We start from the raw sequence: 13,234 nt of genomic DNA on the forward strand, positions 1-13,234 counted from the left end.
CTTGTTTATTTCTCTTAATCTAACAAGTCTCACTAGGTTACTGTGTTATTTTTTGCATGTTTGTAACATGGATGAAATCTTTGTCCTGCACAGGACACTGATGGGTCCGTATGGAGTAGATCGAGCAGTGCATTCTATGGAGTTTACAGACTGTGAGAACGGATTAGGTAAGTGCCTCAGAACATATTTTATTTCATTGCACATTTGTGTGTTTGTATAATTTACCAAAGATCTTCTATCAGAACACGGTCTTCAGTCTTCTTTGCAGACCTCTCTAGAAGTTATGTTTTTTAATAAATGCTCTCATAGAAAGGTGCGGATTGAGACTGAAGGGTGAATAAGAATTATTCAAGACATAAGAAAGGTATGGAGCAGCACATCTTCTAGTCGATTTTAATGAGGCCTATTGTAAAGCAGGCGTCTCTGATCTCTAATGGCCATGGGGAAGTGAAATAAGGTGTATGGTGGAGTTTCGGAGCGAAGCGATGCGATAGGTTTAGGGTGCGGTTGTTTTCCAGTCTTTCAAGTCTATATTTATTCCGCAGCCTGATCTCCCTCCTCATAATAGATCAAAAACATCATTTGAAGGCAGCTCTAAGCTCCTTAAACCTGTCCTTCTTTACATCCTAACTTGCACAGTCAACAATCCATTGTGTTACAAGACGATTCTGTTTTAGGAGACATTTTCATGAATACAGACTCAGGAAGAGGTGCTCTGGATGAAAGCAGCACAGATAAATGTAATATTTTACAACACATATTTGCAGTGCTATCATGTACAGACTTAAGTGTGACACTGTCATAAGCATTCAAGGGTTTTTTCCAGGACACAGTCCTTACTTTGCATTTATTTTTGAGTTCTATGAAATTTTCTGAGTTTGAGTTTAGTTCAGAACATCCTTTCCGTGGAAGATAAATCTTGAAAAAGTGTTTTCAAGATTTATCTTGAAGTGAATCTATTAATGTGCAATGCCATATCAAAACTCAATTAGTGCCAATACATCGTCTGTCTATTAATACCAGATAAGCCTGAAGCAAAAAGAGGATATTTATTATTCCATGAGTGTGTCTAAACCAAAAGCAATCTAAATCATCTGTACTGTCCATCAAGGGAAGTGTCTTTTAGCATGTATTATGCTTCTGATCTGTCTGCAAATGAATCTTCCACAGGTTTGGGTGTGAAAGATGCTCATCTCATTAAAGGCTTTCATGTTTTGTTGGCGTCTAAGCTTGTTCCTGTTGTTTCAACAATTAATGGCCTGACAACACTGATTTGCAGTTGCTCTCTCAAATAAAGGATCTGCCATTCTTTCACATCGGCATCTAGACAATTAATTTATTCAGTATTATTTTTTTTTTAGATGAGACATAAGTTTATCTATTTTTTTGTGACATGTTATTGCTCTTACGGTGAACAAATTAATTTATGCATATGTTTAACTCGGACGTAAGACACAATATGGAAGAAAAGCTCTGTCGCTACTTCCATTTTGTCACAACTCGTTGTTTTTTTATGTTGTTCCTGGACTCGTCTTGTTTTTAAAACAACACGTAGTGGTTTGGATGCAGCATTGTGCAAAAGCTTGATGCTATTTGCCGTCAGACGTAGTTCATTTTATTCTGTGAGAGAAAGTTTCCAGTATAGAGAGGTTATTGAGATAAAGTGCACTGTTTTTAGCTGGTCATGTGATCACAACATAGCAATCTCCACATGCAAATATGTGAGTTTTTATTAGGCTGCTGGTTGACTAACTTCATCTCACGTGATGCACGTGATTTTAAAATGTATTTCAAGGTACTGTTCATTTTTGGTCGATGTAAAACTTCTGTAAGATACTTTTTTAACCTCAATACCCTTAACCTCATGAAGTGAAACAGGATTGTGTGTTTAACGACTTAGTAATCGATTCAGTGCAGCACAGAGTTTACATCACGGGAAGAGATCATTCTGTCACCACGCAGGGAGATTTACTGAAGCTTTACGGAGTTGCTGTGGCCCCCTGAAATCCAATAAACTCATTTCATCTCTGCTTGATGACGTCGGGGGATGCAAATCTCACGGCATATACCTGAAAGCTCTGAAAGTCCTATGTTGTGTGATACTTAAAAGTAATACTGACCCAAGTCAGCTGTAAATCCTCACTTTAGCGAGACTCAATTGAACATAAGCTGTTTAAGTCCTCTGTTATCAGAATTGAAATCAGACACAAATGGGAACACACCTTCAGCAGCTCGGAGTGCAGTATTTATCTTATTTACATTAGTTTCCTAACCAAAGTGACTAATACTATAATACTATAACTTCCCATTCAGATGTTTTAGGGTAAAGTAAAAACAGTATTGTATTAGAAGTTTTCTATTTTAACATAATTTTAAACATCATTTATTCCTGTGATATGTTACGCCAGTCTTTAGTGTCACATGATCCTTAAGAAATTATTCTAATATGCAGATAAGAATAAGAAATGATAAGAAATGTTTCTCATTATTATCAAAGCTGAAAACAATTGTACTGCTGCTTAATTCTTTTTGTGGAAACCATATGATTTTTTATGAATAACATTTACAAAACAACTGCATTTATTACAAATACCAATCTTTAGTAACATCATAAATATTTTTACTGTCACCTTTGATAAATTGAATTGTTTGTGTCTTTGCTGAATAAAAGCATTAATTTATTTCTCTTTTTAATCATATTGTCTCCCATTATGAACTTTTGAATGATAGTGTATGTCACAATCTACAAATTACACATAGCACAAAGTACATTAAATCCTGAATGTTTTTTTTGGGGGGGGGGGTTCTAAATTGTAACAATTTAGAGTTGAAGCTCTTTCAGCAGGCATCAGGTCAAGCTGTCTATTGTTCATGGTAAACATCATAAGTATGCTTTATTTCCTCTTGTTTAGATAGAAAAAGGCTGAATCACAGTCTGTTTTGACAGGAAACAGTAGTGAATGTTCAGATCTCTCATTTCACAGTCACATGTGATCAAATTGGAAGTGCATACTGGCGATGTAGTAGCATTCATTTAGCAATGAAAAATGGTCATGCAAGCCTGTTTGTAAAGAACTGCGATATGGTTTCTGTGTTTTGCTTTAATTTATTTGACTGAAAAATACAATATCAACAACTAACAAAAGCATGGAAGAATAATATTCTTATATTGAGTGAAGCATGCTTTGTCTCCTCTTTAGGAATCAAAGTGATCGGTGGTGTGAAAGAACTAACAGGAGAGGAATATGGCGTTTATGTGAAGAGGATCTTACCTGGTGGCATTGCTTCCAGTGATGGTAAGTTTTCTCAAAAAAGAGTTTAATTAAATTGCTTTGATCCACATATATTCAGCAGTTTTTTGCTAATAAACAAAACGAATCAGTCCTGTTATTATCAGTCAAAGCAACTACTTTATTAGATATAAACTTTACATGTACACTGAAATCTATTAATAATGTAGAATAGCCACATAAATTGAACCTGCGAAATTGAAACACACATTGAGAAAGGAAACTGTGTCAGTGCAGCTGTTTACATTTCTGCAAAACAGATTGTCTGTCTCGCTGCGTATACCTCTGCTTAAGTCTCTCACGTGTGAGGGGGAGTTTAGCGTCATCCCTGTGCTTAGAGTTAATGCCCCTGACGGACTGGAATTAGAGTCTGCCTCCCATTCTGCTGCTGCTGAGCACGGGGTATATGGGAGCTTATATAGGCACATGCGCTCTGAGGGGGCTTTGCTTGTTTTTAGCCCCGCTCACATGATTGCTGTCAGCTCACTATTCAGAGAAGTCAACAAGCTTCCTGGCTGATTTCTTTGGTTTGGTGGAAAGACAAATCACAGTGTCTATAATCCAGGTTTTCTGTAAAATCTGACACTGGAAAGCTGATATTTGACTGAAGCGAAGGGAGTGGGACATTGGTGACCCCTTTGAGAATTTACATCTTGTTCCTTTTTGCGAATGATTTGTTCTGACAAGATATATCTGAAGTGATGGTAGAAGGGGTCGAAAAGACATAACCTTGACCTATACTTGAGAGAGGTGTTGTTAATATACCCTACAGAAAAAGAAAAAAAAAGACTGAGGGCAGTATGCTGTCTCTTCTAGTGCTACAGTTTAGAAAAACACATGAGGTGTCGCTAAATTATATCGGAAGCATTGCAGTTCACATCACCTTGCAATTACCTTGACATGACAAACATATTTATTTCACTTATTTAGGTTATCAGCATTACCTCTTTATGTTCTTAGTCCTTAAATTCTTCATTTTTAGCTCCTTTAATGTACTGCAGATTTAATAACTACATATATTACTGTTCAACAGTTTGGGGCTGGTAAGATTTTTTAAATGTTGTTGAAAGAGGCCTTTTATGCTTTATTTAATTTAAAATTTGCATACCCATTTTATCAAATAGCAAAAGAAAAACTCTGTGATAGTGTTATCATGACTTTTGAAAAAAGGATAATATAGAGATTGACAGAACGGTAGTCAGTAGTGAGAACAATGTCAAAATTTACCATCACTCCCATAGACGCTCTTAGAAACACCCTCGCATTTGCGTCAACTCATTTTTTGTAATTTGATGCAACGGTAACGTAATACAAAGTATAGTGCTATAAATGTACATACATAAAAAAAAATTAATATACAAAAAACTTTAAAGGAATAATGATGCTGATGACTGTTTGAAAGCCATTACTCCAGTCTTCAGTGTCACATGATCATTCAGAAATCATTCTAATATGTTTATTTCTTATTATTTTCAATGTTGCAAAGCAGTTGTGATGCTTAATATTTTTCTTGGAACCATGATACGTTTTTTCGGGATTCTTTGATGAATAGAAAGTTCAAAAGAACAGCATTCATTTGTTTTTACTGTCAGGTTTGATCAATTGAATGCATCCTTGCTGAATAAAAGTATTAATTCATTTTGTACCCACTGAACGTTTGAATGGTTTATATGGCAAAAAATATGAAGAATAATATGGAAGGGTACATTCACGTGGGGCATCGGCGTCTATGCTTGACGTACTGTAGGGTGTCAGAAGCTTGGTGCTGACATGACCGTCATAGTGACAACGTTGGTACTTGAAAAGTTAGAGGTTTTTGAACTTCTGTCAGTGGCATGATGCAATGGATCCACAATTCAATTTGGCAATGCATGACATCACCCATTCAAAGTAAATGAAGAGTGTTAACGTTGATGTCCTGGGTGAATGCACTGTAAAGAATACTATGTAGTATGTAATAGTAGAACATTTATCAAGTAATTTCATGGGTTTTTATTTATGGTCTTTATGGTTTTTATTTCATTAATGCTTTATTAGGAAACCTGGAGCCTGGAGACCAGATCTTAGAGGTGAATGGTGAAAGCCTGATTGGCGTGACAAGTGAACGGTACATACCTTGCTCTCTTGGTTTTTTATTTTTCTATTTTGCTTGTGTGAACTCTGTGTTGACTTTCTACCTGAAAACCAGCCACTTGTCAATCTTTTATCACCTTTAAAACACTTAATGTATGTTATTGTTGTTTGATTGCAGAGCGGTGGACATTCTTAGAGCAGCATCCTCAACCAATCACATGCACCTTCTCATAGCCAGAGACGAGGAAGCCAGGTAAGCCACTGATCTATTCATTAGAACATCAGCTCTGAAGATCACAGATTTTAATTTCAATTCACACATTAAAAATGGTTGATTTTAAAAGCAGCTTCCAAAGCAAAAAACAAACAAACAAAAAAAGTTTGAACATTAAATTATCAAAGCACATTGAGCACAATAGCCAAAATTATAAAATATACACTACCATTTAAAAGTTTGAGGTCAGCAATTTTTTTTTAAGAAATTAATACATTTATTCAACAAGGATGCTTTCCATGAGCAGCTAATCAGCACATTAGAATGATTTCTGAAGGATCATGTGACATTGAAGACTGGAGTAATGGCTGATGTCAACTTTGTCATGACAAGAATAAATTGCATTTTAAAATAAAAAATGAAAAACAGTTATTTTTAATTGTAGAAAATAATATTTACTAATATAACTGTTTTTACTGTATTTTGGATCCAATAACTTCAGGCTTGGTGAGCATGAAAGAGCTCGGAGAGCAGTAAAAAATCTGACAGATCTCGAATTGTTTAACAGTAGTGTGTGTATGTTAAAAATATTTACAAAATTCATAATTATTTAAAAAGTAATTATTACTAAAGATTTAACCTTTTAAGCAAACCAAAGAGTTGCCTTATTTTTTTCTGACTTCTTATTGTCCCTTTCATCGCCAACCGATCACAGTGACATTTAACCAAACACTTGCCATCTCTTAAACACTCTGATCCACTGATACTGATCTGTGAATGTCTGACCTGAGCATCCTTCATTTGAATGTCCACCCCTTAGAAAACATGTTAAATAATTCAATGAAAGATGAATCATTTTGTTCAAAAACTAGATCTGACCGAGTATTGGCAGTGCATGTGAGTCTCTTGGCGTGCTATTCAAAGATAAACTTTGGGCCCTCAGGGCTCCCATACTGCCTCTCCACTGTTAACTTCACTCACTAGAAAAACTATCAATGGAAAAACAACATTCCTGCTTCGAAAAAAATGCTAGTGACATTTTCAATTTTTAAAACTTTAGTTAAATTAGGTCTATTGTTTTTTTTTTTTACTCTTTCGTTATCTCGTCTTTTAAAAGAAAACACTTTCCTGCCATTAACGATTTTCCCTGCCATTGACGGCTTTTAGTGTTTTCACTGTTATACACTCGGGGGAGCTATTACACATCTTCTGAACGAGTGCAAAACCTCACAAACAAAAACAGGACGGAGAAATATGCTGGAGGACATCAAATTTTTGTGAAAATCATCAAAATCGCTGGCAGTGGCTGGCAACTTAAAAAAATACTGGCGTGGGAAGAGTTAAGTAATTAGCCTTTATTTTTTTTCAGGCATAAACATTTATGCTTCTCTCATTTCCCCCACATTTTTCATGCCAGTGTGAAATGAGAATTTTTTCCTATTCTAGTTTAATATACACATACAATTTATAAAGAAGCCATTCACAGGTTGATTTCCTGAAGAAACTAAAACGCCATGATTCTGGACAGTTTATAAACAATTTTTTCATTTATTTGAAATAGAAATCTTAGGAACATTATAACAGCGTTACTGTCAAGTTTTATCTTTTTAATGCGTCTTTGATGAATAAAGTATACATTTCTTAAAGAAAACTACACTGACCTCAAACTTGATTATAATATTGTATATTCTTAGTGTTTGTAATGATGCTTACTTATTCCGCTTATTTTTACATTTTGTCATGATCTGGAATGCTCTGTTGAGGTTAATCTTTAAAGACACAACTAACCACTAAATTAACAGTTACATGTAACCTTTAGTCTCAAAATGAATATCCATTTTTCATAGTGTACACTGTACAAATGTATTTTAAGAAGTTGTAAATAAATTTGAATACATTTAAAAGAAAATACAATTTCAGTCTTTTTAAATGTTCATGTTAAATTCAATGTGATATTTCCCATTTCTTTGCAAATATTTGTGAAATCTAACAGCAATTTCTGAGCAAAAAGTTTTTCTACATAATTGTTTTCCAGTATACATATGTTTGTGTTTCCTAAATTCACTTTTTATTTATTGATTTAGACAGAATAGCGCAATAACACCTGCTCATGCAGCATCTAGTTCAAGTGAGTGAGTAAGCTGCTAGAATAAAAGGATAGTCCAGATTTGGTACACAACAGACATATATTATGCAGAATCCCAGATGTGTTTCCTGTGAGAATCAGTGGCATGAGCGCAGTGTACTTTTGAACTTTATATATGGACGGACTGGCAGGAGATTCAGTCCCATGGGTCTGGACTGGCAGCAGTTTGCATGAATGAAGGAAAAAACCTCAATTGCGTGCAGACTCCCAGTTTAAGCCATAATGAGATGAGTCCTTGTGTCTCCATGCTTTAATCTGCGTTCTGCCCTTAACCAATGCGCATTGAAGGGATTACGTCTCTGCCTCCATTCAAAGACCTCCGCTGCCTTCACACGCATATCAACAACCTTAAAGTCTTCAGGGACCGAAAGACTGAGCACAGCATTTCTGGACTTTTTGTTTGTGTGTATTTATGAGGAAGACGGTTTAGAATGTGTATGTATATCAACGTTGGTTTATTGAGGAAATGCTCAAGCCTTTTCTCAAGCTTCTTACCATATGCATCACAACCTTGTCTGACCTGCCTCCCTTTAATCCACACTGATAACAGGTCCTGAGGACAGAGGAAAAGGAAGAAAAGGCTGTTTTTACACTCCATCATATACTTGGAAAGCTGTTACTTTGAGTTCACCTAGATATTTTGGGTTTAGATTAAATCTAAATTGGTCCTGGTATGAAGGAATGCAGAGATCTATGGGTCTACAGTAATTTTTGAAGGCTTGGATGTCTTTGTATAGTCTCCTCAACCGACAAAGTCACTTTGCATTGTAGTTAAAAGAAGCAAAGGTCTGCTTAGATTTGCATGTGTATTTTTAGCCTCTCAGGGACACCTACATGTAGGTAAAGATGCCAGTGGCTGAGGCTGTGCACCAGTGCGTAATGGACACATGTCCAGAACTGAAAATGGTTTGAGTCCAGTGACAGGACATTTCTGTTGACCTATATTTGACACTCAAGAGGTGTCTAGGGGAAAGTGGACTGAGATGGAGGGGAATAGAGCGCCCAGCCCAACTAAAGGGAACTAAAGAGAACTCAGCATGTTTATTTTTACTCAGTAGACTTATCACGAAATCCATTAACATTGCTTTATATTTCAGTAACAGTACAATAATTTGGTAGGATCAGTTGTTTTCCAGTAACAAACAAAGGTTTAAAAAATATAAAGGTATTTGGGTTATTTTCATATGATGTTATTGAAGGTTTCATTTTATTTTCTTGGTTGGTTACAATATTTTTATTTCCACTTTTGTCTGTATGTAGGCGAGAATTTGCAGAGCTCCTTGAAAAATACGGCTCAAATGGCAGCACAGGATCTACCAGGAATTCACCTATTCAGCATAGTACGTGTCTATTTCTCAGTCAATGTCTCGTTTATAGTACAAGAAACACACATTTTAAAGGCATAGTATTCCCTTCTGTAAATTCTTTCATTTCTGTGCGCAGGTGTGCTAGAATATCTCTTTCCTAACCCCACTACCTCCCCGACATAACAAAGGTTATGAAATGCTGATTCATGCAATATGATCCTCACAGCTGGCTAATAAACAGGAAGAGGAGAGGGAGAAAGCTCTTCTTCATTATCTCTTTTTAATGTTTACAGTTTTAGTCTTTCTCAAATATGAATGAAAACAATATATGTAAATACGAACTGTGTTTTCAAAAAGCAATCTTCTTTTTTAAAGCAATCTCTTTTTTAAATGACTCAAGTCAATTATAATTATAATGTTTAGGGGAGAAACAAATCAGCCCTTGAAAATGGCTTAAGACAGCCCATTTGTCTATTATGCAATTCTGAACATCTGTTTCTGCCGGAGGAAAGACACTCCACAGAAAAGCTGTTGAGAGCGGAGCGTGTGCTCATCGTGTCTGATCCCTGCTCTCCCCTCAGTGTAGAATATTCTAATGATGGGACTTGCTTTAAGCACAGCAAATAGTTTCATTTGAGTCTTTAATTTAAAAGTGCAAATGAGACCGAAGTATAAGAGCTTTGGTCTGAAGTATTTGTCTGGACATTTTCTTTGACAATACCACAAAGTTCAGTTTGCAAACTTTAAACTCATGACTTTTAATGACCATGAGAGCTTCTCTTGATTTCAGCAAACCTTTTTATATACACTATCATTCATTCTGTTTTCTGTTTTCCATTAATATGTAATTTATACATTTGATAGTAAAGCTCACGAAATATTCCTTATATTATCAATGTTGAAAGCAGGTGTGCTGCTTTATATTATTATGGAAACTGACACTATTTTTTCAGGATTCTTTGATGAATAGCAAGTAAAAAATAACAGCATTTAATTGAAATAGAAAATCTGATATTATTATACATTAGATTATTGTAATCTTTGATCAATTTAGTGCATCCTCGTGCTGAATAAAAGTATTAATTTCTTTAAAAATATCTAAATAAATGAAAAACCTTTTTGACCTAAAACTTTTGAATGGTAGCTATAACAAGCAAAGGTTTTGCATATTTATTTTTAGTTAATTTGGATACACTAACTCTTGTTCTTTAATTACTGAAACCACTGTTATTTTTCAGATAAATTGATGGATTGTGTCACTGCTCTCTGGTGGCTCTTAAATCTACATAGTATTATGTCAAGTTTGATATAAGGCATTGTGATCATTCATTTTTCTCTCACGTCTTTATGCATCATTTTGTGCTAAAGCAGGCAGATACTTGGACAGCACATCATCAGGGTCTTCATCCAGCTCTCAGAGTCCTCTATTGCTCAGCCCCGCTGGCTCTCAGAGTAACTACAATAACACAGGACCCTTGCTACGCTCCCTAAGGTAAAACAATGGAAAACAATGATTTAGTTGTGTCTGCTTTCTGAATTGTTTAACCCTCATGTGGTGTTCGGGTCAATTTGACCCGGAGAAGATTTTCTTTTTCCCGAAAATAATAGTTAATGTTATCGCTTTGGACTGAAACTTAGTGACTTTGTTCCCAAAGGGTATAACTACAATTAAAAAAAAAATTGGGAAATTTTCTTACTTTTTTTGTGGGGGTTTTGTTACCTTGTTACACTTGTGGTGTTCCCGGTCAAAAATGACCGGCCTATAAAAAATAGCTCATAAATCACTCATTATACCATATTTTCACCCAATCTTGGATTCAATCTTTTTGTCAACTTGTTCTCTTTCAATTAGGACTGGTTTTATATTTCTGTTTGCATCTGATTAATCGTGGGCCTCATTTATCTGAGAGTAGGCATCTCGTTTTTTGAGTAAAAAACAAATAATTTATGAGTAAATTTGGAAATATGAAAAAAAATTATGAAAAAAATGGCTACTGTTGATCACACTAGTCTACTCCAATGTTTCACCAGGAATTTTGTTTTGAAACTTTTGTTTTGTAAAAAATATCGCACATAGTAACACTTGTGGTGTTCCCGGTCAAAAATGACCGGCCTATAAAAAATAGCTTAGAAATCACTCATTATACCATATTTTCACCCAATCTTGGATTCAATCTTTTTGTCAACTTGTTCTCTTTCAATTAGGACTGGTTTTATATTTCTGTTTGCATCTGATTAATCGTGGGCCTCATTTATCTGAGAGTAGGCATGGTCAAAAATGGTCACAATGGCTGACCATTGAAAGTGAATGGGAGAGACTGAAAATAACAGAACAATTTAGTTTTCAGGAGCATGTTCATTATTTTCATGTACACATATGTGCATATGTGCTTGCAAACATCGAGCCCTTGGACCTGTGCATGTATCGATACATTTATACACACGCTACCCAGACACACACACGTTAAAACACACAAACTTTTTTGAGTATTACACAAGGAAAACCTTCAGGAGGAGGCTGTTCCTAGAAGAGCTGGGAAAATCCATGGTGACCCCCCTGATACAGAGGCGCCAAAATATACCCAGAGCACTGCCCTCTGCTACATTGGTGAGAGACATACAAACACCAGAACCAGGTCCTTCAGCTGGCACAGGCAAAGGAGAGAAACGAAAGAGATGCACTTTGTGTGCCCCAAAAGATGTGAAAACAGGCACTGTCTGTTTCAAATGCAGAATGCACATTTGCAAGGCACATACATTAAACTGTTGTCAGTCATGTGCATAAGTGACACAAAATGACCAATTGCAAGTTACCTTAAAAATGCTTTTGTTAGTCACTTGCGTGAGTTCACACAGAGACCGTCTCAGTTTCTTATTTTGGTTAGTTCATAATTTGGAAAACTGAAAGAAAATGAACAGTATTTGATTTGTATTCTCTATATGACAGCGTTAATGTGTTTATTTTTTGTATGTCACAATGGTCAGTACTGTCATGGAACAGCACAAGTGTTACTGTGCACCCCTTTTCTGAAAAATTAAAGCATTTCAAAATACAAGCCCTGTGTTTTGTAATCTTCTACATTCACTTTCAATGGTCGGCCATTTTTGACCGGGAACATCACAAGTGTGACTTTGTGCCATTTTGTACAAAATAAAAGCATTTAAAAAAAAATTCCTGGTTAAACATTAAAGTAGGCTAGTGTGATCAACAGATGAAACTTTTTTTCACCTTTTTCACAATATTGACAAAATTATTAACAAATAATGCTTTTTTCACTCAAAAACTGAGGTGCATAAGCTCGGATAAATGACTCCTAAAATTAAATAGTTTGAAAATTAAATGCAAAACCAGTCCTAATTGAAAGATAACAAGTTGACAAAAAGATTGAATCCAAGATTGGGTGAAAATATGGTATAATGAGTGATTTCTAAGCTATTTTTTATAGGCCGGTCATTTTTGACCGGGAACACCACAAGTGTGACTTTGTGCATTATTTTTTACAAAACAAAAGTTTCAAAACAAAATTCCTGGTGAAACATTGGAGTAGACTAGTGTGATCAACAGTAGCCATTTTTTTCATAATTTTTTTTCATATTTCCAAATTTACTCAAAAATTATTTGTTTTTTACTCAAAAAATGAGATGCCTACTCTCAGATAAATGAGGCCCACGATTAATCAGATGCAAACAGAAATATAAAACCAGTCCTAATTGAAAGAGAACAAGTTGACAAAAAGATTGAATCCAAGATTGGGTGAAAATATGGTATAATGAGTGATTTATAAGCTTTTTTTTATGGGCCGGTCATTTTTGACCGGGAACACCACAGGTGTTATTGGGTTTTGAACACCACATGAGGGTTAACTATTTTGACCGGCAGTTCATTCTAGTAATACTGAGTTTCAGTCACCCAGGTGAAGGGGTGATTCAGCTGATATCCGTCGCTCGCTCCTGCAGTCTGGGTATTACCATTGGCGGTGGCTCCAACAGACCTGATGGCCCTGCAGTTTTCATCCAGGAAGTGCTGTCTGGAGGAGATTGTCATCGGGTGAGAGAGTGGGACTCTTTAATGAGCGGTGTGTGCATTTATTTGTGCATAACCTGCCTGGGTAAACTTGGAAGTTTACTGAAGCCCACTGGTTTGAGAACCACTGGTTTATTGTGTTTTAACATTTTGAATTGGAGGTGAGGTTGTGCGGACAGC

At 35.7% G+C, this 13,234-nt stretch overlaps 1 protein-coding gene across 2 annotated transcripts in view; it reads left to right on the forward strand.

The window, feature by feature from the left end:
• The first annotated feature begins 95 nt into the window (after positions 1–95).
• The window catches only part of LOC113070441 (syntaxin-binding protein 4-like), a 31,751-nt gene continuing 18,612 nt past the window's right edge, over positions 96–13,234 (forward strand). The window contains exons 1-7 of one of the 2 annotated variants that reach the window (XR_003279928.1): positions 96–167; positions 3,201–3,296; positions 5,328–5,397; positions 5,542–5,616; positions 8,984–9,063; positions 10,399–10,522; positions 12,937–13,078. Coding sequence is in view for 1 of the 2 variants with exons in the window: in XM_026243722.1 (XP_026099507.1) it covers positions 101–167; positions 3,201–3,296; positions 5,328–5,397; positions 5,542–5,616; positions 8,984–9,063; positions 10,402–10,522; positions 12,937–13,078 (651 nt within the window). In the remaining variant the exon portion in view is untranslated. The remainder of the gene's footprint in view (positions 168–3,200; positions 3,297–5,327; positions 5,398–5,541; positions 5,617–8,983; positions 9,064–10,398; positions 10,523–12,936; positions 13,079–13,234) is intronic. The other variant, XM_026243722.1, reaches the window with a different exon arrangement.

The sequence above is a fragment of the Carassius auratus genome, unplaced genomic scaffold (genome assembly GCF_003368295.1).
Source record: "Carassius auratus strain Wakin unplaced genomic scaffold, ASM336829v1 scaf_tig00004210, whole genome shotgun sequence".
Classification (NCBI taxonomy): Eukaryota; Metazoa; Chordata; class Actinopteri; order Cypriniformes; family Cyprinidae; genus Carassius; species Carassius auratus.